We start from the raw sequence: 24,741 nt of genomic DNA on the forward strand, positions 1-24,741 counted from the left end.
AAAGATGGTGTATATGTTGTTATTGTAAATCAGAAAGATCTGACTTCTTACTAACATTATAAATGCGAATGTTTGGATAGGTGGATTTTGTGCTGTAATTTGGCATAGATGTAGAACAGTCTGGAAGAACACATAGGCTACTTAAGTTTTTTTTAATTCCGTATGATAGGTGTCGGGGCGATAACTAGTTAATGCAATACTTACCAATGCAGCAAGTACAACGACTCCTGTAATCACTGCTATCACGATGCCAGCAACGACGCCCGCGTCGCGCCCGCTCGATGAGATTCCCGTGTTTGTCTTTGGAGTTTCAGGTACAGCTGTTAAAATTACATTTAAATTAGCATCATTACTACAAAATGTATACAAAAATCGAAGTGTTGTACCAATTTTTGTATATTATAAAGTAAAAGATCTCTTGGTTTTTTTTGTATATATACAGTGACGTACCCAAGCCAACAGCACAGTAGTGTTGCAAGATATTGATACTAATCTTGAGGTATTTAATTCACCCTTTATTAAAAGTTAATAATATACTTACAACACTTTATAAGCTAATACTTGGGTCAAAGTATATTTTGCATATTAAGTGAATGATACATTTTTTGTACATTTCACGTAATATTCAAAAATACTTTTTTTATGAAATTGTTAGACAAAACCACCACCTTGAATCACAAAATGATTAACACATGTGTTATTAAGCGACAGAAAAAGACACAGGCAAGATTATTTTTTAATAATACCCTCAAATTACAAACAAGTTAAAATTTATATATGTACATTAGGAAAATCTATTCACAATTTTTTAATCTATTATATAAACCTAAAGTAATTAATTAATATAATAAAATACAATAGAAGCACTTTGTTTTTATTAAATTAAATAACTATTACATATGAGAACCTGTGCATATTATATTTCTCTTCAACTTCTTGTTACATAAGACAGTAGTGTGGAGACCGCGGTCTTCAATGCAGTATCATGTTGCATATCAAAGTGCTATTGTTACATTCAAACACACAAATTACCTCAGTAGGGTAGTATACATATCCAGAATGTATAAAATCTACTTATTGGAAAAACTAATACGATTTTATTAAGAAAATTTAGATTTTCATTAAAAAATGGTTATAAGTTTGGATCGCGAGTGCAGATTGCCTTGATAATCGCCGTCCTTCATAAGATGGTACTTTAAGATTGGCTTGGATGTACTAAGGTTGATTTGATTACGATTGGTTTAAAAAATACGATTCACCACTATAGGCGGATTAAAGTGGAAATATTTAAAAGAGTAGATAGTTTTTTGAATAATATTAAATATTTCAGATAATGACGATAAGGCATTTTACAAGCAAGAGACAGTTTTAGATGTGAATTTATAGAAATATGTGGAATTAGATTTACGAAAACGTGGTTGAATTAAAGACGGTTAATAAGATGTCAAGGAAGAAATGTGATTTGTTCACATAAATTTGTAACGTTAAATTTGTGCAGTCCGTGTGTAAATAGTATATGTTTAGACGAATGAATACAATGAATATATCCAGGAACACGACAATGAATGAAGCTCCCAAAGCGTGACGATCGCATCAAACTGATGTCAGATAATGACTAATACATTTTTCGCGGCTGTGATTTCGAATTTATATTAAAAGCTACGCTTATTACGTTAGTTATAAAAATATCGAAAGTTCCAACATTCACATTTAGTAAGTTAGTAATTGATTTACAACAGTGCATGCAGTTCTCAATGAATCTGTATGTCTTCTTTTTTTTACTTAAATAAAATTAATAATTGTATGTATACTTTACCCTTAATATTATTAACTATCACATCTGGCAAGTATTGTCTCAGTCTTTCCAAATTGTAATGAAATTCTTTAATAGGCTCCTCGGTTGCATCTGGTATCCTCTCCAGAGCGACCCCCTTCAAGTAAAGGTCTATTAATGGTTGATTTTTATTTTTTAATTCCTTTTTATCACTCTCCCAATACGCCTTCATTGGCTCGGAATTGACGTTAGTGGTGGGCGTAGGTTCCTCAGCTGACGGCTCCTCTGTGGAGTCTATTACTTCTCCGATGGCACGTCCCAACTTCAAGAGAAGGCCTAACCCTTCTCTTTGTAAATTCACCATATGTGATAGACGTGCCGTTTAATGGTCCCCTTTCAAAAGCGTAAGTCATCAATTTGTTAACTAGGAACTTGGCATGCCCTGCAAATCAATCAACGTTTCCCGAATTGAAGACACACAGATATTGAAAGCACATTCACATCGAACATGTTAGTAATTGGTGACAGATGAGGTTATCCATAAAGCCGGTTACCCAATTTTTAACGTGGAAGAATGTTGATGCATGATTCCACGATCTTATCAATATTAAATGATTGAAGTATCAACCCATTCCGTGAAGCACCCACGTCCAAAATTGTGGTGACACTTTATTTATTTCTCAATACCTTACTTTGAAAAATATAAAAAAAACTTTCACTTTTCAAATAATCACGGTCACCGCAACATTGAAACGAATCCAAATTATTTTTATTAATTTTGGATAGAAAAAAGTTAAACTGAAAAACATGGATAAATAGTATTGAATACTCACTGGTTACAGGTTTTTCGTGAACAACTATTGGTTCATTCGAAACATTTCTCGGTTTATGCACCTCCACATCTGGTTTTATTGCATCTGTAGATTTTATTATAAAACACCTTTTATAATTGTCCTTGATCTTCGGTATTGTTTACAAATATTAGGGTGAAACGATCACAGGAATTTATTAACTGACTTAAATTATATACGTCTATATCGGGCCACGAAGCGAAACTAAATGACAGACACACCACAAGCTCGCGCCGAGCGCTATTCGCCAATGACGTCCCCATCTCTCCGACTACGACCATTCCCCGGCTGTCAATTTAACTGTGCGCGATACGGCACGCACTTTACGTCTGATGCGTTTACGCAATATTCAACTATGGTGTAAAAGAATAAACATATGTTAAATTAATAATCACACACATAATGGATGTCTTAATGTAACTCTATATATATTTAAAATATTAACATATATTGCTTCGATACTAAAATAACGTATTAAGTTTTTTTACTAATTTTCGTAAATAATATCTTTTCGCATATATTTAATGACATACTCTTTAGCATTGTTACATATAGTTATTGAGTCCCACGTATAACATAATTGTATTGAAGATTTACAAGCGAGGTCACACCTACTCGACGCCGAGAGCGGCGAGCCGGATCGCGCGCCTATTGACTAACGAAAGGTGGCGTGATGTGACGTCACGTCACCTTACAGTCTACAACAGCACGTTATTGGTCGACAGAAATGTGGGTAAAATTGTTCTTTTTGTAACTTCTGGGTATGTTGTGGAATCCTAACGATGTAACGATTCCCTGATGTGATACGAACAAATCGATACATGAGACCGAATGAAAGATACGTTCAACATGCCAACTCTTATATAATAGGTAACTATTATAAAAATGCAGTGTTAATATTAAGTCCATTTGAGTAAATTTATTTGTAAATATAACGACCGATGTCTGTGGTCTGTCTCGACGATAAACATAAAATTAATTATAAACGTAATATTAATGTGTTTATGTTACATACTACGCGCGTTATCTGCAATACACAATTACTATATCAGCATTCAACATTCGACGAATATGCGATACGAAGTACCCATATGTGCTGCAATCGTAATAAACAATGACTAATGATTCCTAGACATCGTTTATAGCTGAGCCGACATATAAGTTCGTCCAATCAAACAGGTATGTGTTGTAGATGTGTTAACACTAGATTTACTTGTGACGATGAAAATATCGTACGATGTGATGTCATAGGCTGACGTGTTTCTCACGCAATCGACTAAACAGCCATTGATATTTTTACGGACACACACGACCTTGATGTAATGGAACAATACACGTAAAATATGAAAAATAGTCAAAAAATGTAACAATATATTTAATTTGCAATATTTAATTTTTAGAAACGACTTGTTTAGTTTTGATATTACTGTCCGAATAGTACCCTCTCTCGTCTTTGGGGTCTAGACCCCAAGATTTTACCTAGACATAATGTTCTTGTAATAAAAAATAAATGTTTTTAGTTGTTAATGAATAAGCTAAATTAAACTTATAATCTTATAAGCTAATTAAAATACGGCTACACTGTTTTGTAGTTGTGTTTAACTTCACTGACTGTCGGTTATTACAGTCTACCTGGGATGTAAAAGGTAGTTAATAATAAACTTCAGGTAATACGTCGATGTCATTACGTGGAAGTGGAAGGTCGATGGACCCCCCAAGGCAAGCAAGCTCATTGCAATGGCTGTTTAACATGCATTTTTATACCCTTAATTTTGAAATTAAGCTTCTTAAAGACTGATAGTATTGATTATACTAATATTATAAATGCGAATGTTTGTATGGATTGATGGATGTGTGTTAGAAAATATATCCAGAAAAGCTGCACATATATCTAACTTTATTTTGGCATGGATGTAGAAAATAGCCTGAAACAGCGCATAGGCTACTGCCTTGTTATAAAGTATCTCCAGAAAGGCTGGATAGATATCTAACTTTATTTTGGCATAGATGTAGAAAATAGCCAGAAAGAACGCATAGACTACCAATTAAGTTTATTTAATTCCACGCGGACGCAGTTGCCGTCGACAGCTAGTTATAAAATAAATGCAAGAAACATAACTTTTATATTTTTCAAATAAAATTAAATTGTAAAACAAAAACAATTATCTGAATAATGTTTGCTAGTTTACAAATTGAATAGATTACAGTGCCTGCGTCATAACGGATTTATATTCTTCTAAGTTCAAAGGTCTTATTGTTATTGTAATTAGTATAGGACAGGTTGTTGCTTTTTTTAAATAGTGTACTCGTAGTATTGTCGCAATAGTAATTGACGTTATTAATAGTAGCTTAATGATTATGCGCTCGAACTGTGATTAAAAGATCACGGTATCGAATCACGAGTATAAAATGTTCTGATTTTAGACATCAGACTAGACAAAAAGTAAATATGTTTCTCGTTCTATTCTTCCTAGAAGGCAAAAAAAAGAAATTGATTTCATACTAAGGTGTTTAAAGTTTAAACGCATGAACCAAGGTATATTAAAAGAATATTCGAGTAAGAGAAGCTAGCGTTCCGCTTCTTTGTCTTATTTTGACGGGCACTAACTTCGCCGACTTCTAAAATATTAGTTTGGTCTCAAATATTTGTCGAAAAAAGGAACTTTTCTTAAAGGTTTAAGTTTGACTAAATCATTCCAGATATGTGCAACGAAATTTCTCGAATGTTTGAGATAATTCTTGTCTATTCATTTTGTTCCAGTATGCAGATAAGAACGTATATACTCGAAAATTGAACCGTACAACAAAATATCAAGTTACATTAGCTAATCACTTTGTGTTTTACCATGACTAATAAGTAGGTTTTAATCGCAAAGGAATGCGAGCGGTACTTTTGTGAACGTAATATAGAATCTGTCGCGTCGCTAAGTACCATCGCCCTACGACGTCGACAATTAATGTCTTTTTTATTGACCCCTCTCAATTGTGAGCCTATTAGCAGCAAGATGTTCTCTGAATGTACTTATTGATTGCTTGTAGCATGCGTTTATCGAAAGCAATTATTTGAAAATATTTCGCTTAGATAACCTAACAGTTTATGAAATTTTTGTCTGTCTGTTCGGAAATCGACATTTGTTCCGAGTAATCTCGGAAACGGCTGGTCCAATTTAGACGGGATTTTTACTGGAAGGTTATGAGTTCGGGGCTAACTTAGGCCATTTTTTGTTTTTAATTTCGCGCTGATTTGATGTCGCAGGCAACCACTAGTGTATTTTACGTGTTGGATAATGATTCAGCTTACGTATAAATGTTCCTTTGTCAATATTTTTATATCTGCCTATCTTATATGAGTAAAATAATATTTCTTCTGGTATGACAGATAGTTTCTGTTCAATGTAGACATTTATGTAAACTGTTTGAGCGACTTCGATATTTGCGACGAGCTTAAAATAAATCTAGTAATGACAACGTCCAAGAGGTTACTTCAAATAGCTAATTATTTTTGTAATATATCTATTGGTATGTCAGTTTCTAGCGCCCGGATGGTCTGCTAATCTATTTATCGAGTTTCCACTTGGCAGTCGATTTTCAGTGAATCTTTTAGAATTCGTAGCAACCATAATTTTAAGTGAATTATTTAATTAGGTTAGTCGTAGCAGCTTTTAATATATTTCCACACGAATCTTATTAAGAAGATAACAAATTTTGATTATAAAATCACACAATGTTTAAATATTTAAAACCAGTGTTTACTGTGTAATAAATTACAGCGTGTTTTAGTTTCACTGAAAACATTTTCTACTATTCACCCAATACGCGCTGGAAGGAAGACAACAGAAATGTCCCAAATAATCTTGCATCGATACCGTTGAAATTCCACCATTTAGTAGTCACTTACAAAGCACCCTATATCAAAAACATCTGTGGTGTTGCTGATTGGCAGCGGTGATCACTTAACTCAAGGCGACCAGATCTCTCTTACGTCTTTCTATTTAAAAAAAAACAATGTTTACTTACTGTCCTCGACGCACATCTGGTTGTCGGGCAGCAGACGCAGGCCGGTGGGGCAGGCGCAGGCGACGCGCGGCGCTGCGGGGCCCAGCTGCGGCGCGGGCAGGCACAGATGCGAGCAGTGCCCGTTCACCGCCGCGCAGTGGTTCACTCCGTCCGGCTGACGGTACGGGTGATACACGTGGATCACCATCGGGTTCTGCAGCTAGGATAAGTACATGCACCAAGTTAGTCAACGAAGGAGTACCTATCTTATATGAAGTAATCTCTAAAGTATCTTGTATTCATCTTTTAATGAGTTCTCGATTCGCTCTCGTCTAAAGACAAAGAAATTAGAGGTTAGTCACCTACAGCGAATTTAGAGGAATTTGCAAGGTTGGGATGAGAGATAGTCTCATTGGAACCTCCTACGGAAGTCTCCATAGAAGCGTACTGGTAGGTGTGAAGATTGAAAGGGGACGTCTTTCAAAAAGTAAGCATTCCTTATCGCATTGCACAAGTAAACCATGGTGACGTCATCGGGTCATCAGACTCAGGTGGCTGTGAGTGTAAAATTATTTTCAACCATGTCGTAATGGGTTTAACCTGGATGTCGGCTACAGGACAGGCTGAGTCACAACAGTAATCAGGATCAAATGACATTCCTACTAAATGGTTGAAATGGATCATACGAGTGGAATACGAAACGATGACCTACCAGTATAAAGATTTTATAAAATGTCAACGATTATGAAAAGTCCGATGAAAATATTTACCGTGTGCGTTGAAGTGATTGCAGCGACGTTTTTCCCATTGAACTTGTTGGCGCGGAAGACCGCGGTCTTGTCCCAATCGGTCCAGTACACCCAGTCCTCAAACGTGGTGATAGAGAAAGGATGACGCAGCACGTCAGTTGAGTACAGGATCAGACGCCGCGCGGTGCCGTCGTAGTTACAAGATGATATCGTGTTCATTTTAGCATCCACCTAGCAAAGTTACATGATTATTGTACTGTTCATGAAAATACCTATAGAAAATGTATACATTTGTAGATTTTTTTCATACCTTTCCGGGCCTAGTAGGGTATAAAGTATTGTCTATTTTCAAATATCATTGGTAACAATATCAGTTCTAATTTTACTATAATAATAAACAACTTAAAACAAACAAAAATAATAAGATAAAATACACTGAAATAGGATCTTATCGGCTAAAATCTAGTACGTACCCAATAGACCCTCTTCCTGACGAGATCCAGTGTTAGACCGTTAGGCCACTTGACGTCATAGGACACGATGGTCTGTCGATGTGAGCCGTCCATACCCGCACGTTCAATCTTCGGATTCTGACCCCAGTCCGTCCAGTACATCCATCTGTTAAAATGATAAATAAAATCCCAATAATAAATAGTTATATTCTAACAAGTATGCTATAAAAATCATGCCGGTAATAAAATGATAAGAGCTTCCGTTATTCATAAATCAGAAACGGAAATTAATTATATAATATGCCTAAAATAATTAAATATTATTTTTTAAGATAAAACATATGTTAAGTAGACTAGGATAGAATAGTTAAAGTTCATATTGATTTCATTGTTTCTTACGTAAAATACTTTTAAAAATATTGCATCTAACAGTAATGTGTAAATGAATTTAGTTGTTCTTTGCGGCGAGATTAAGTGATCAATAAGGAAGAACGAAAATTCAAGGTTATATAAAATGTATACAATGATAATGGAAATTGTATTTTAATAATTCATTAATGTTTTCATGAACATGCGTAAGCGTCGACCTTTTACATCGATCAGTTTTTATCTGAGTTGCGCATTTTAACTGTACGCCACGCTCAAAGGAGTGCGTCGTGATTTATGCTACGAAAAACATCATTTCCATTTTAAATGTGAATCTATATGGTTTAAAATATATTTTTCATTACTAGTTAAAATTCACTTATCGTGGGTTACTGACGTCAAAATCTCTGTATAAGGCGTATCGAAATCGTAGAGAAGAATAGAATAGAGAAGAAGTAGAGATAGCATTATGTTTTAAAAAGAGATTTTGGAATGAGAAACCCACGGTTATGGCTGCAAGTTGGCTGTTCTTTTGGCAATGTTAATGTTATCTTCATACCAAAATAGTTTGTCATTGATTAAATATACGTAGATAAAATCATAGGTATCGACAATTAAGTAGGGTATCAGGGTTTTGTCCAAAATATAGTTTCTTATAAAAAAAAACTATGTTAATCAAACATAGCAAAGTGGAAATGAGTTCCAAACAACGCAGTAATATGAACAAACTTTCCTTATTAACGTAATCAACAACGTGTCACGCACAAAACAACACTTGTTTGCTAGTAGGGCTGCCAAATTTCTATTAAAGTAGACCCCAAAACTGTCGGCGAAAAAAAACGTCGACCAGTGACCACCCTTGGTCCTTGTTAACGTCAAAAAATCAATCCTCTTTCACAGCACCCACTCAGACTTAGAAACATCGACTACAACCAGCCGAATATGCACTGTGGAAACTCGGAAATTTTCCGAAGAGTTGGTAGCCCTATTCGTAAGCTGCACAAAGGGCTCACGAATAAACGAATACGAAGCGTGTGCGTAAAACTTTGTTAATCTTTTCTTTTATGCGATTATGTCGGCACTGTTTGTGACATTTTGTACGAAATGTGGATCTGTAAGTCTGACGAACAATTCTTTTAGACTTTAGACACACATTAAATGGATATCTTGTTAATATGGTGGAACATGGTGGTTTTTTTAAACTTATATTTAAAGTCAACAAAGGTCTTACCCGTCCAGCGGATTGAGTGCAATTGCCCTCGGTTCTTCAAGACTGTCTCTGATGAGTATCTTCCTCATGTTGCCCTGCAGGTCGGAGAGCTCGATGTGGTTTTTGCCTGTGTCCGTCCAGTACAAGTGGTTGTAGATCCAGTCCACCGCCAGCCCGTCTGATGTTATCAGCTGGTCACCGATTACCACTGTACGAAGACTGCCCTCGTCGATTGGCGCTCTTAGAAAAACAATAATATTGCTCATGTTTTGTACAACCGTATCCTAATCTTTAATTCGCAATAAAGAGAGTACTTCAGTCCGAGTGGCAACCTAAGTGGCTGTAGCCATGCAATATTAATGATTGTCCTTGCTCTTACGATTTTGTGCTTTCAATTTGTAGTATTTAAGAAAGATGTCCTAAATAGTGATGTGACCTACTTTCTATCTCTGAGATTTACTCCCTTAAATTCAGTTAATATTAATAGCTTACTTATAAATTTTTTCATCGGTGACATCACTCCAGAAAATCATTCCAGTGCGGAACACGTAATCCAAGGCTGTCGCTGACTTGGTGTCGTTGACAATAGCGACCATCTCGTGGTGGTCTAGGCTGATCTTGCGGATGTCGAAGCGGCGCGCGAACAGCAGCGAGGGGTGGCCCTCGGTTGCCTTGCAGCGCGTCCGGTCTCGCGGGTCCCGTGCATAGCCCGAGTAGCATTCACACTTGAAGGTTCCCTTCTCGTTGCTGCACACCTGAGAGCAGGATCCCGGGTCCAAGCACTCGTCGATATCTGTAAGTATAAACGTAGTTGTAAGACTTTGAAATTGACTACTATATCCTACCACTTTTTGGTATGTATGGAGTCCCAGAAGAAATATGTTATCTTTTTGTAGTAAAAGAAATTGATGTTTTACCTATAAATAAGTTAATATTCGTAAACGATCGGAATTTGTAATGCAAAAATCATCGCGAATGAGTTTTAACAGTACTTGCCAGTTAGTGCTTAGTGTGCCAGGTATAGCTTAGGTAAGAAACATCGAAAATTATGTGATAATCATAACAGTAATATCAAAAAAGTGAAAAGAGATTCACCTTCACACGTGCGATTGTCGACCAGCTTGTAACCCTTATCACAGTCGCAGTAGTATCCGACAGGAGTATCGACGCATCGTTGCGTGCAGCCGCCGTTGTTGGTCGCGCACTCGTTCGCGCCGCAGCGGTCCCGCGGCTCGTCCTCGAAGTTGGGGCAGTCTGGTTTTTTGTCGCATACCTTCGACAGTGGTATGCACATGCCGCCGCCACAGTCGAACTCCGTCTTACTGTCGCAGATCGGCTTTGGTCGTGCTGAAAATACAAGAAACTTGTTTTATTTCAAACTTGCCTTTCTGGAGAGCTTCAAACAAATATCCATCCATCCGTCCATCCTTCTAAACTTTCACATTTATAATATTACTAAAATTTGTTTTCGTATATTTTCCATAATAATTACTATTGCCACCAAAGCCTATCTCTTAGATACTTAAGTAACAGTGAATAAAATGATAATGGATATCAAATGTTCAAACTTAAAAAATATATATAACTTACTGCAATTCAGTTCATCACTACCATCGGGGCAGTCTTTCTCTCCATTGCAGTAGAGGGCGCCGGGTATGCAGCTGTGATCTTTACATTGGAACTGGTCGATGCGGCAAGTGATATTTCCTCTGCAGATCTCAGGTGCCTCGTCCCCGCCATCGGGACAGTCGCGGTCACCGTCGCACACCCACGTCTTATGCACACATGTCACGCGGTCATGGCACTGGAACTCCGTGGACACGCAAGGAGAAATCACCTTTGGTGTTGTTGGACAACCCTGGAAAATGAGAAAACTTCGCTTTTATCCTTTTCCTATAAAATTAATGTATGTTTATTAATTTCCTTATCAAATTGTGTTTCATTCATCACGTACAGGAATGGATTCTAGTATAGATTGATTGGTACTATACCTACAGTTGAACCGAATATACATTAGCTATTCAACCTTAGTTACCCATGTGTTATTGATGCGCGTTCGGTAATTGATTATGTTATATACGTCTATAAGTAAATACGCAATACATAATATGTGGCCAGCTATGACAACAAATATTTACATTGTTGTTGTAGCGATGTTCAAAGGAAATTTACAAAGAGCTTTAGTTTGATTAACATGGTTATTGAGCGTGCACTTTAAACCATGCATTTAAAGTAATAATCTAAAATATGTTACAGTAATATTAATAATTGAAAGGTAAGAGCATATTGTTAATTTACACTTTACACCGTTTAAAATATGTTTTTGTTCATATTTCACGACATAAATGAGATATCTGTTATGTTATGCGATATGTTAAGTTCAAAGCGACAGAGGTACAGTTGGATTTGGATAAGCAAAAACCTCTTTAAGTAAGAGTGTCTGGTATTGACGTTTTTAGGCCCTAAAACCTTTAAAGTTAGCAATAGAATCCTCTGAAAGCCTAGTTCTACGTACGTGTGTACGTACAACTACATTTGGAATTTTTCGTTTGATAGAATGATATATATAATTATAACTTACCGCTTCATCACTGCCGTCAGGACAATCGATATCTCTATCGCAGCGCCACCTGGCGGAGATGCAGTGACCATCCGCGCAGGAGAAGTGGGCGTGTGGCTGACACGTCGGCGCTGGACACTTGGCTTCATCGCTGCCGTCACTGCAGTCGTCATCGCCATCGCAAACCCATCTCTGCTGGATGCATTTGCCGTTCCCACACGTAAACTCGTCGGCGCGACATGTCTCATCTAATTATTTAATGCAATCATCATCAGTAACTAAAGTATAATACAAACTTTACAGCGGCTGCAAGAGGCATGAGATGTTGCCAATATGCCATGCTTTCTTTCGCAGACTAAGAACCCCGAGCCGCCGTAAAGATTGAATCTTGTAATACTAGACAATGCACACTAATTACACTCCTTTACTTGTTATCAGTCAGATTAGACCGAGTTAGCATTCTGTAGGTCTCCTTATAATTTATACAAATCTTTATGCTTCGAATAACGGTTTACTATATGTATCATCATCGAATTCGTCTCTTAATACAGTTATAACTACTAATCTCACTAAAATTTCATAATTTAGTCACACATACTTATCATTATAAGTGACTAGAATAATAAAAACATTTTCCTATTTAAAGCAATTTATATTTCCAAGTATTGAATTTAGAACGATCTTTCTCTAACACAAAAACGACGTAGAAACCTTCTAACAATATGTACACAACTTTAAAATTTAAACGACAAGAGACACAGTTCCCCGAGAGGATTTCGTTTCCAGACTATCGTATGCAATATACTCGTACATACATATAACATCGTGTATGTAGACAGGAAATGCTGAGTTTTATATCATAAAGTTTTGTATTGACTGATGTACTATATTGTAGTGTTCAAATCTTTATTATATACACGCAAGTGTTTGTAGTTTGTTTGTTTTAATCAAAAAGTATTTTACGTTATGTAAGTACTAAAAGTATTAACGTGAAAACAAAACAACGCTTAAAATAAAGTTTAAAAGTTTTACAAGTAAACGTAAAAGAAAAACCTCAAACTTCAACATAAAGATATTTTCAGTGGTCTTTTAATAAGTTAATATAACTTTAAAACTTATTAAAACAAAGTTTTAATAATTTACCAGGCAACTCTTAGACGCTTAAATGAAATAAGATAAATACGAAAAACTAACTCTCACCAGTCCCGTGTCTGGCGAGAGTATTTCTGTTTAATTAAATTCTTTCCCAGAACAAGCCAATGCATTAACTAGTTATCATTGTCTTGAGGTACTATATACTTTTACTATTTTCATTTTTTTTTCAGCACTGGCTACTGCGCGTTTGCCTCCACAGAAGAAAAATACGTACAATATAAATAACCTAACCTATAAAACCTCTAGCTGTTTAACTTTATTAAAACTACAAATATTTATAATGAAAACAAAATAATATTTATAACATCATCCTTTATCATCGGACAATTAAAATAAAAAAGCAACAATTTTATTGTTTCAAAACTAATATGAAGTATTGTTACGAACTGTTAAACTCCAAAATGAGTATCCTAACTCCGTCAATACGTGCCAAAGTAATGACAATACCTTTATGTTGAAGATTTGAGAAATGGGAAATGACATCGTATCGGACCTTTTTACGGTAAGAAAGCTTACGGATATAAAGGCATGCATAGAATATTATCTTTTAAGGTTAAGTTATAGAGCGAGATGATGAAGGATACGAGTATAAGAAATTTATCGACAGATGGGCCGGATATTTGTATAGAATGCGGAATATCTAGGAATTCGTTTCCTCGATTGATTGATGGTTGTTTGGTACGTTATAAATTAATTTTCCACTAAATTAAAAACTAGGAATCGAGGAGTTGTGTAATATTATTTGTTATCTCGTTCTAACACTAGACACAAGCAAGGTATTTGCGTTTGTATATCGAACTCTGGAGAAGGTTAGGTTGGAGATTATTTTGGGATTTTTCATTTATAGAATCGAAGATTTGTGCTTCTTGTCGTTTTTATATTGTGTACATACAACTTAATTTAAATTTGAAATTTTTGCCCTAAGCTGATGCATACAAAATTGAAATGAAGGCCAATGAAATGATTTATGAATTTGAAAATACGCAATGGAAAACCCAACAAGTTGTAGAATAGAACTATAACAATGTTGTCTGACAATGAATAAAGTAAAACCCTTACTGCATGCTTTCTCGTCCGACCCATCTGAACAGTCTGGGTTGTCGTCACACATCCAGGTGAGCGGCACGCATTCTCCGTGCTTCCCTCGGCACGTGAACTCTTCCGGGCCGCATGCCTCCACTTCTGTCAACCCAAGTCATGCTCATGCTAAGTCTAATGCAAATGAAGAGGATAAAAGATACCAAGAGACGTTAACAAACCTATCGTATCTTAACGTTTATGATTTATTTTTGCCGATGGATTTCCCGTGACATGCGAACGCGAACGATATTTGAAGTTGCCTTGTCGAACGTCCAACTTAATGTCGTCAACTATTAAGCGATGGCACCAAAAGACGAAGACCTAATAACGTACAACTTTCTAATGCTGAAATGTTTTTCTTGCTGTCTTTTCCTGTAACATGCTCCTCTTAATCATGCTCGTAGTCCTCATGCGTTTTCGAGCTGGTGCCTTACCACAGTGGTGCTCATCAGAGCCGTCGGGACAATCTGGTGCATCGTCGCAATGCCACGCGGCCGGTATGCACTGACCGCTCGCACACACAAACTTGTGTTCCGGACAGCTGCTGCGCTGTGCCGCTGTTTGTTAAACTTTTATTGATTTCTTTCATACATTAAAGGCTTTGGATGATTTTATTTTAATAAAGCGTGCTGCTATTATAAGAAGGGTAATCCAGTCACACGGTCACAAAGCTCAAATGTAGAGTTTATCCGTCAACGGACTTATTTTTGTAGGAAATACATCATAAATCCTGTTTATTCCAATATTATAGTAAATTATGTAAGATTTAAACAAAATTTGATTTTAAAAGAAATAAAATACAACCACACCCTGTATACAAAAACTTTAAAATAAATTCTCTTTATCATTCCATCTGTCATAAGGTAATTAGAACAGTTTTCTCCGCACTTCAGTTCCGTTGTAAAGTTTTGGGGACACGATCAAATTAATGAGTGTCTACGCTCAACACAGGCAGTGGCAGTGCCGCGACTAAAATGTAATTAATTGAACTAAATAGTCCTATTTCGAGCGTAATGTTGTTTTAAGTTGCGTCTAATAAATTATATAAACTGAGACGATCTACGTAGTTAGCGTGGGACTGTTTGTAGAAAAATTTACCAATTCACTTTGAGGTATCATTGAAAAATATTATTCTACGTATTTTTAAAGGGATCTCTGTACTAGGTAAAGACTTTCCGTAAACATTTTTTTTTTATAACAGAAGGGGGCAAACGAGCAGCGGGAACACCGAGGTATTCAACGACGCCCATGGACACCAGCAATACCAGAGGAACCGCAGATGCGTTGCCGCCCATTTTTCGTTGTTGTGGTGAACTTAGTAATAGCAAGCTACTAGAAAAATATTTTAATCTTGTTACTGATGTAAAATTTGATCAGGTAACTTTTTGCGGACAGGATAACAAAAGCAAATTACAATTTGAGATTTTTTCCTGTTTACCCCAACTTGGATTTCTAAGAATTCGGTTTTGGTTTAAAACTTTATTAATTCCGAAATAATATCTCTTTTTCGTCTATAAACAAATATATTTGTTTATGCAAATATGTGAATATATTTGAGTTATTCGGCAAATATAAGAGAAAACCAAATGATACTCGTTTCTTCGCAGAGATAATTTACCGGTTCGTGTGTTTCAAACACGAGAGTAATCCCGTATAAATCCTTTACCATTTGCTCCATTACGTTGCGTCTACAAAGTAAAACAAATTAACACAAGGTTCATGGAAATATCTATCGAATGTTTGACAAAATATCATTACCTGATCAATCACGCATTTCAATATAACACTGCGTATGTTTTTTTATTAAAGATATATTTGAATGGAAAATGAATTATGAATTCATACATAAATATGGTAAAAGACAGGTCAAAGATTATAAAATTAATCCGTGAAACTTTGAGCCGTAATTAAGATTTTAATCCGCGTCGGAAGCCCAGCTAAAGACTCGGTACGCGTGATGCCTTTCAAACTTTTCCCGTGAATTTTAATTTAATTATATTTCGAAAATTGATTTTTTTTCAATTAAATTTCGAGCTAAAAACATTTTTACTATTTAGAAAAACGTTAGTTAGAGAAACTTTTTTTTAGATTTAGTGTTTAAAGTCGAATGTTTTTTAACATTTCTTAAATTTAAAGGAAACTGGATATACAATTTTATTTTTGACCAAACGATAACTTAAATAAAATTAATTTGTTATGTTGGTATGGTGTAAATATAATATTACTTTTGTAATATTATATAAATGGGCCAAAAATCTATTTCTGATTTAATGTTCGTCTACATTAATTACATACTACATTAGTTTCTAACGTATCTGAAAATATGTAAAAAAAAATTGTAAATTAATAAAATTAAATTTATGCTCCTTTATTTCTTATCTTTTTCTTACGAATGAGAGCTTAGTAAGATTGCTTTATTACTGTTATTTTTGAATATTATGCTCTTCAATTAACTTATAACTTATGTTGTACTTACTGCATGTTCCAGGTTCTTCATCAGAGCCGTCGGAGCAGTCCTTCTCGTTGTCGCAGCGCCACGACAGTGGGATGCAGCGGCCGGTCTTGCATCGGAACTCGTTCGATGTACACGTGCGACTTTCTGTTCGAACAAAAACTTTATTTTAATGTCTTTTCTTGATCAGCTGAAGATAGCATTTGGTGATATGATAACCATAGAGAATATATCAAATAAACAAAAGAATTCGAAGAGAGTGTGAATACTCTCTGATATGGGGAATTAGAACAATAAGCAAGAAAAGCATGTTCAAAACAAGACTTTTCAGTTAATGCAGGAGTTTATTTTTTTGACGTTATTCTCTACAAGATAATTTTTTCTGTAGTAAAAGTTAATGGCAAATCTTAAAGTAATAATATAACTTGTTTCTGAAAAAAAAATCGTCATAAATAGAACAAGTAATTTCCGCGAAATTTAATATAGAAGCATGGTCCCTGAATTTAACAGGCAATGTACAAATAATTGCTTCGGTTTGAAGGACATCAGTTAATTACATTACTGAGCTTTAGAGAGGCACAATTATGTCTCAAGGTAATCAGTTATACAGTATTAACAAGGTTTTCTTGCTTGAAATGCGTACTAATTATAATCCATTTTATATCTTCTTAAACTCAAGGTGTCTAAGGAGTTTCAATACCTTTTTGGTTATGTCATATAGAAAAGAAAAAAGTAAATTATACTTTTAAAATTAGTCAAAATTTTTATTCGTTGTCTTTTCTGATAAAAAATGTTAATTTTATTTTATCTCGCTAACAATCTCTTAATTAAAAAATGGTACTGTTAGACAATAGTGAGATATAAAATGATCCCGTAAAGTTATTGGTGTTAAATATTAGTAAAAAAGTAACGCACTGGTGTCTTTAAAATACAAAGTATCAATTTAACAGTGGTAGAGCCCGCTTTAACATCTTCGCACGAATTGGCCCGGCTCGCCCAGTGAAATACCATGACCACACAGAAGACAGGCGTGAAGTGGAAGCAGTGTGCGGAGGCCTAATTTAGTCCTCTTTCCCTTCTCACCCTTTTTCTTATAAGGAAAGGATGGGAAGTGAAAGTGAACTTTCCGGATGAGAGGATGCATGGAAAGGGAAAATATTTTCTTTGTGTGCATAATCTCCTCCGTCGACTGAAGGTGGGCGACGCATATGCAATTGCGTATGTCTATGGGCAGCGGTCAATTCGCTGTTTCAGCGATTTCAGGTGGCCGCTCGGTCGTTTTCCATCTTATGATAAAAAAAAACCAAATCTAATTAAATGTTGTCGTTGAATTACAGAAAAGCAAAAAAGTACATAGTTTGATTCTGTTGAAAAATAGAAACAGTCTACACGAGAGAAACTCTTGAATGTTCAGTGTTCACTCTATCAAATAACAGCGTAGCGTCTAAAAGGACCTTGTATTTCGCACTAGACTCTTTTCATTACATCTCATTCCATTGCAATTTCTTTTAAGATACATTTCTTAGGAATGTGATCTTAGCGAACGAGTTACTTTCGCATATGTAAATTCTTTGCTAAAAGCATGCAATTTTGCTCGACTTTTAATTTATGAGAAAGGAACTGTAAAATAATTGCAATCATTCTAAAAGAAATTCTTCTTTGATATACAGCACGTTCGTCGTCAGATCGTCAGCATTAAAAAGAAAATGTCCGTCGATGAGCAATAAAACCTTGTAAATGGTACATTATTTATCTGTTACGAACATAAAATAACACGTACATCCAATTCACGGGCCGTTATTGCTGTTTGAGAAAGATCGCTACTCACCGCTTAATGTAGTCTCGAGTAATATTGAAGAAAATTATCAGCAGGTAGCAGCTATATCTCGCGGTGATTCAAACCGCGCCGAGTCACGCGCCGACGAGCAATTTGTAAACAAAACGCACGCCCTCAGAATATCTCCCTTCGAGTACGCTCGCAGCCCTTTTACCCTAACCATAGTAATAAATTCAAGTGAAGCTTCAGAGATTGCCGTATCGTATGCCGAAATGTATTTTTTATTTCGTTTAGTCAGAAAAACACTAGGAATATTTATTTTATTGTAATTTATGTAATAATAACTAGCTATTCATGCAGTGTCACCTAAATATTAGGATTGCAATATCTTGTTTAAGTTTGTGTGTAATTTTATATCATTGATATTGGAAAACTCAGTAAAAAGTTTATTCCTATTTGCTGACTCTATTTAAATAAATAAAATCAATCCATGTTGGGACGCTATGCCTACACATTTTGTTCCGATTCGAATTTCCAGGCGATTTGAGCGAAACAAATCCCCAGTTACATTTAATTCGTGACATTTTTCCATAGAAACGCTACCGAACTGTTCTAAGCCGAGGATTAGTTCCAAACTCGATTTCCTTTTTTTGGCAAGTCGTCGAATTCAATTATAACTGGAGCGTTTTTCGGAGAATATTAATGTTTTATATTTTTAAACGATTTTATTCTGGAAATAAAAAAAAAAACCTTGTTCGAAAATTACTGTTACGATGTATTTATAGATTTTGAAATGAGTCGTAATTTTTTTATTGGAATTATTTTTATCTTATGAATTTAATCGGCTGCCAGTATTACGAGTATAATAAACAATCTACGTTTTACGACTGTCGTACTGTGGAACAATTTCATTTAACTCGTCTGAGATGGATGTGGTTTTTATGTGTCCTACTTTATAACAAAGGAAGGGACACTATTGTATAAGCAAAAAATAGTTCTGACATAAAACCCTACGTTCCCAAATCATGACAAGCGTTTCATTACAGTGGCTATTACTGTGAACATAAATGGATGTAGTAATTTCCCACAAGTTCGTTCTTGACATTTACATTTTGGACCCAAAATAAAATCAAGAAAAATGCCGGATATAATTTAGGTCACCGAGATTAATTTGTGGAAAAGTACAAAAAAAGTTCTGCTGAATTTTCATTTATGTAATAAACTATGCTGCACCGTTTGCGTTGTGAGAGACTAATACACATTTAAGCAATTTCCATAAACCCCGTATAATATTAACGAAATAAAAAATACGCAAAAATGTTTAATACAGAGCAGGAGAATAGAACACAGAAATGTAAATATCACACATATAGTGTAGATGTATTGTTTTTCAACTTACATATGTAAAGCTTTTCAAGTTAAAAGCTTTTAGTATCTTATAAGTATTTTCAGTATCCTCATACTGAAAATACTTATGTGTGTTATAGGGTTAGAGAGACGAAGCAAAAAAATTACTTAATATACAAGCATATTTCTTATGTATATTTTGTAGAATACATATATGTAGGTGTCGTTTTTGCGTACAAAATATACGTTTAATATTAAGAAACTTAGCATTTAAAATGTTCTCTCGATGTAACCTTTTTTTAGCTTAAACCTGAGCTTACAGCGCGTTAACTCGAGACGGTACTTGAGAATTAGTTCACCTTAGACGTTAATAATTTAAAGCGAGGACGTGTGGAACATATCTTATGTAAGACTTTAGTACTCATGACATATATTTTTTGTTTTCACAAAGAAAGGCGATAGAGTGTAGATTGTCGGAATTAAATATTTTTCTATCATTAAAAAGTTGATTAGTATCGTTTCGTCGACATGTCTACATAAACATATTGTCATCCCTCTCATTATATAAAAATTGACAAAATAATTCATTTTGTACTATTAGGGAATTTGACGGTCTTCCATTTTAAAGGCGACAATCATTTGAATGTTTCCTAAAAATTGAAATTATGCGGAATCAATAATCAATAAAACGCAGCTTTTCCACTAAGAAATTGGAGTTACTTTTATAAGTTAATATTTCTTTAAATTCACTATTACATAAGTCTGAAATATAGAGCCAATATTATACTTTTAAAGCGTGCTGTAACAAATAATGGTCAATGAATGTGGTTCGTGAAATAATCTCCATATAAGAGGATTATTTTCCATTCACTTACACATCTCTTCACCAAACCACTAGTCGCAAATTACTTTAATGTTACCGGAGTATAAGCCGTAACATGTGCTAATTGTAATGTACTTTTTAATTTAATTTAAAGTATGGATAGTGATGGTTATTTTTAGAATTTTGGTTGCAATATTTTTCCTCACTATGCAGTTCTGTCAAAGGAAAACTGTTACCAAACAAGAGGTTTAAGTTTCAAAAGAACTTTGTAACGAACTCTGCACACCGGAATCTGAAAGAGTTTCTCCACTTTTTTCTTTGCATCACTTTCTTTTGACCGTCATTATCAAGATTGTCACAGTGTATTAGGACTTTAGCATTAACTTTGATAAAACAAATTTAATATAAAAATTCTCTCCTTAGAGAACACCAAAGAGATTAAATTACGTATTTTAGTTTTAAATTTTTTAAAACTATTACATTATTCTATTCCAATGCAAACCAAGTAACCGAACAATAGCAATTCCAGCAAAATATTCAAACAACGCTTGTAGTGAACGCGAAATGCACAAGCATTAGTGCAAATTGTCCCCAAGATGGCAATAGCGCTGAAGCACCGGGAAATTGTATTACCGGGCTGTCTTCGCAAGGCAATAGCTTGTGCATTCGTTATGTACGTAACTGGCGGCTTTGGCGCGAATCTCCATGTTGTCGATATTCGGCCGTTAACTTCAATTCAAACACATTGGCAGCTATCATATCAATAAAGACTTATTTATTTATTAATATGGCTATAAATAGCGATGTTTTTCGCTCATATATACTTCAAAAACTTGCGCATGCTAAGATGAATGTGTGGTGTGACAAGAAGGGATCAAGTTATTAAGGTATTATATATATTAGAGGAAGTTTGAAAGTACAACCAGTGGTTGTAGGATGATCAACACATAAACAAAAAAAGTAATACGATTGAATTTGGATGACTACAATGGTAGAGGAAGACCAAAGAAATGGATGGATTGAGTGAAAAGGATATGCATAAGAAGGGGGTGAATTCAGGTACGAGATGATAGAAATGTACAGGGGCTTACTACATACTGTACGGAGGGCAGGTAGACGATGATATATATATCTTAAGGTTTACAATAATTACTAAGGGGTCAGGTTTTTTATAAAGTTTGGATAAACTTTAGTGTTGGTACTAAGGGATTTTTTTTATCCTAATGCATACGTAATTTCATATTAATAACCTTCACGAGAGTTTAATTATATCAATACGGGCTAACTCCAAGGGTACTAATGAGTTGGAGACGATGAACTTTGTTAAACTTTAAAGTTAAGACGTGACTTTATGTATCCTAGACAAATTAACAGGGTCATTGCTCTCGCTGATTATGTATTAAAATAATTATTTATTTAAAGAAGACAATGAATAAGACGTTAATTAAGCTTACACAACACACAATATAGTCAAATAAATCGAAAATAATTTCATATCACGAGTTATTCTAATATTTCACGTGATATTAATATTTGAAATAAAATAAGTAGATGGTTCATGAAATCCATCATTTTAATTTGTGTAAAACGTTTTGGAGAGTATCGATGAGAAATATTGACGCTTCGAAAACAACTGGGAACAGTAAACAAATGTGAACGTTGGAAAATCAGTCTGCGAAGTCGACGCGGTAGAACATCGCGGATAGTACGAACAGTTTTATATATAGGTACCTTGCTATTGGAAATCTCATCTATTGTTGACGACTACTCGTTTCTCGTTGCAAACTTAATTTGAAAGGACGCTTCGCTTCAAGCGAAAGATAAATGTAATTGTGAAAATCCAATTGGTGCAACGATAAAACATCTAAATTCAACATTATATTGAAGGTTCCCTACCTCTTACTTATATAGAAGTTATAAAAGTTTTTTTTTATTTTTTATTGTAGGTAAAATACGAATATAAATTAAGTTTTTTGATAATCGAACTCGGACAATTCTTTAACATCATGTCAATGTCCAATTTTGCAAAAGACAAAGTCAATTGTTGTCCCTCAACTTGATTTCTCCTATTAAATCTTCACTTAGAATTAAGGCTCAGTGTGTGTGCAAGAAAAACTTACTAGTATCACATATTTCATTTAATTCTTAATTAAACTAAGTTTAGGTTTCAATATTAAATTAATTCTTACACCAAATTTTATAACCACTTACCTGCGGTTCTGTAGTCATAGTTCCTTGTATAAGTATCATAATCGTCATCGTAAATCGAAGCCTGAGCATCCAGAAGGCTGCTAACCAGGATGCACAATATCCACCAATACTTCATCTTTATACTTCTCTTATATACTTCTTTTAACACTGGCTACATCGGCAGCTCTGTATAAAATTGTTTTCCCTTGATATCACGCTTTATATTAAGAAATAGAAAATCGTATAAAAAATATACAATTTTAAAACTCATTAGTTGGATTTGTATATGACCAATCTACACAATTTTAATGACTTCATAACGATGTAGCATTTTAACTATTATAAAACATGTTCATATTATAAAGTATAATTTATTTCACTCGTCTTGTTTGACATACGAAAACATCTATTCAACAGTTAATCATTGACTTTATATTGAATGGAATTAAGAATAATTCCAGGTAACACATGAAATATGTAGTTAGAGTTTTATTTGACGTCTTCAATTGACTCTATGTATATTGATTTAGTAATAGCAATAAAGTTAATTTAATAGACAGTAGAACTTGCGTTGAATATTCATTGGGCATATATAGAGCTGACGTGATGTGATAAAAAATAGGTAACACTAATCTCTAGTTGAATAGGTAAATGTATAAAATGGATTGGTTACGAAATTAGATCGTTTGTAGGCTGCATGAGTCTTCAAAGGACGGTCGGTCAAACGGGTTCGTTATTAAGCGAGACAGATTTGATCATGATTAATTAATTTATCTTTATAGTACCATTGTTGTACGGACCCAAATCTAATGCTGTTTTAAACTTTGTGTACGCTTGGAAAATGAATATTCTATAATATAAAGTTTTTTTTTTGAAAATCAATTAAAAGATAATGTTCGTCTGAAATGTTCAGAGCGTCGGTAGCTCAGGGTGTAAGCACTTGACTTGCAATCTGCATGTGCTAGGTTCGAATCCATCCATGTACCAATGTGTTTTTCGATTTACATATGTACATTTATCCGACGTTCTTACGGTGAAGGAAACATCGTGATGCAACGTGCACATATCTGTGAACAAATTCAAAGATATGTATGAAGTCAACCAACCCGCATTGGGGCAGCGTGGTTGACTATGACCTAATTACCCCTAACTTAGGGTAGGCTCCAAGCCCCTCGGTGGGGACGTATAGAGAGCTGATGATGATTATGATGAAATGTTTAATCACAAGTGTGAAGTTTATTGTGTTTTTTTCTACAACAACATTACTTCGAAATAATAGTTTTCGTGTGATGACGTCAATATTTTCATATTTACAATTAAAAACAGATCTCTTTTTATTAATTACATAATTGTGAAATTAGATTGAGTTTGCAATGTAAATTGCAATCCTTAAACTTTAGTTAGGTTGCGTATTGCAAATTACTAAACCGGGTTAGCAAAGCTCAATTGCGTGGTACTGGTATGTTAAATAGTTTTATGCGGTGGATTAAATGTTAATTCAGGTCACGTCGGTTAAGTGCCGATTGATTATATATTATATATAAACAAAACATATATTATGTACGAACTAATTCACTTCGCTTAATTTAATATTTGATTAATTAATGTGAAGGCTCTTAGTAATATTACCAACAGTGTAAGATTTTTCGTTAAACTTTAAAGAGTTAACTTTAATTTTAAACGATGTTGAATGGAACGTCACTGCGAGTTGAGGTGAAAAACTTGTTTCGAAAAGTATTAAATTCTTAGTGCACGTCAAATGAGAGAAGTTTTCCATCGAAGTCGATCCTTCAGATGTCTACCAGGGTTACATAGCCTTTGCTTTCACTAACATTTGTTGACATTAATCTAATATTCTAAGCGATTAACAAAATATTAATCTTCTAGTGTTTTGTTTAGATTTATATTGTCTCGAGAATCAATTTCTTTCACAAATTCAATTTTGAATAATCTTATTAT

The 24,741-nt window shown here is 34.6% G+C and overlaps 1 protein-coding gene across 9 annotated transcripts in view; it reads right to left on the bottom strand.

Annotated features, from left to right (window-relative positions):
• LpR1 (Lipophorin receptor 1) overlaps positions 1–24,741 on the bottom strand; it is a 142,685-nt gene that overhangs the window by 3,498 nt on the left and 114,446 nt on the right. For 2 of the 9 annotated variants that reach the window (XM_013320765.1, XM_013320764.1), the window contains exons 3-13: positions 16,670–16,792; positions 14,173–14,295; positions 11,980–12,206; positions 10,989–11,256; positions 10,494–10,745; positions 9,891–10,191; positions 9,420–9,638; positions 7,844–7,988; positions 7,392–7,601; positions 6,643–6,841; positions 205–320 (exon numbers count right to left, since the gene is read on the bottom strand). In XM_013320765.1, coding sequence (XP_013176219.1) covers positions 205–320; positions 6,643–6,841; positions 7,392–7,601; positions 7,844–7,988; positions 9,420–9,638; positions 9,891–10,191; positions 10,494–10,745; positions 10,989–11,256; positions 11,980–12,206; positions 14,173–14,295; positions 16,670–16,792 — 2,183 coding nt within the window. Of the gene's footprint in view, positions 1–204; positions 321–1,954; positions 2,217–2,607; positions 2,692–6,642; positions 6,842–7,391; positions 7,602–7,843; positions 7,989–9,419; positions 9,639–9,890; positions 10,192–10,493; positions 10,746–10,988; positions 11,257–11,979; positions 12,207–14,172; positions 14,296–14,627; positions 14,751–16,669; positions 16,793–22,803; positions 22,987–24,741 lie in introns of those variants that run through there. The other 7 variants (XM_013320767.1, XM_013320768.1, XM_013320769.1 and 4 more) reach the window with 7 other exon arrangements.

The sequence above is a fragment of the Papilio xuthus genome, unplaced genomic scaffold (genome assembly GCF_000836235.2).
Source record: "Papilio xuthus unplaced genomic scaffold, Pxut_1.1 DF825946.1, whole genome shotgun sequence".
NCBI classification, from domain to species: Eukaryota; Metazoa; Arthropoda; class Insecta; order Lepidoptera; family Papilionidae; genus Papilio; species Papilio xuthus.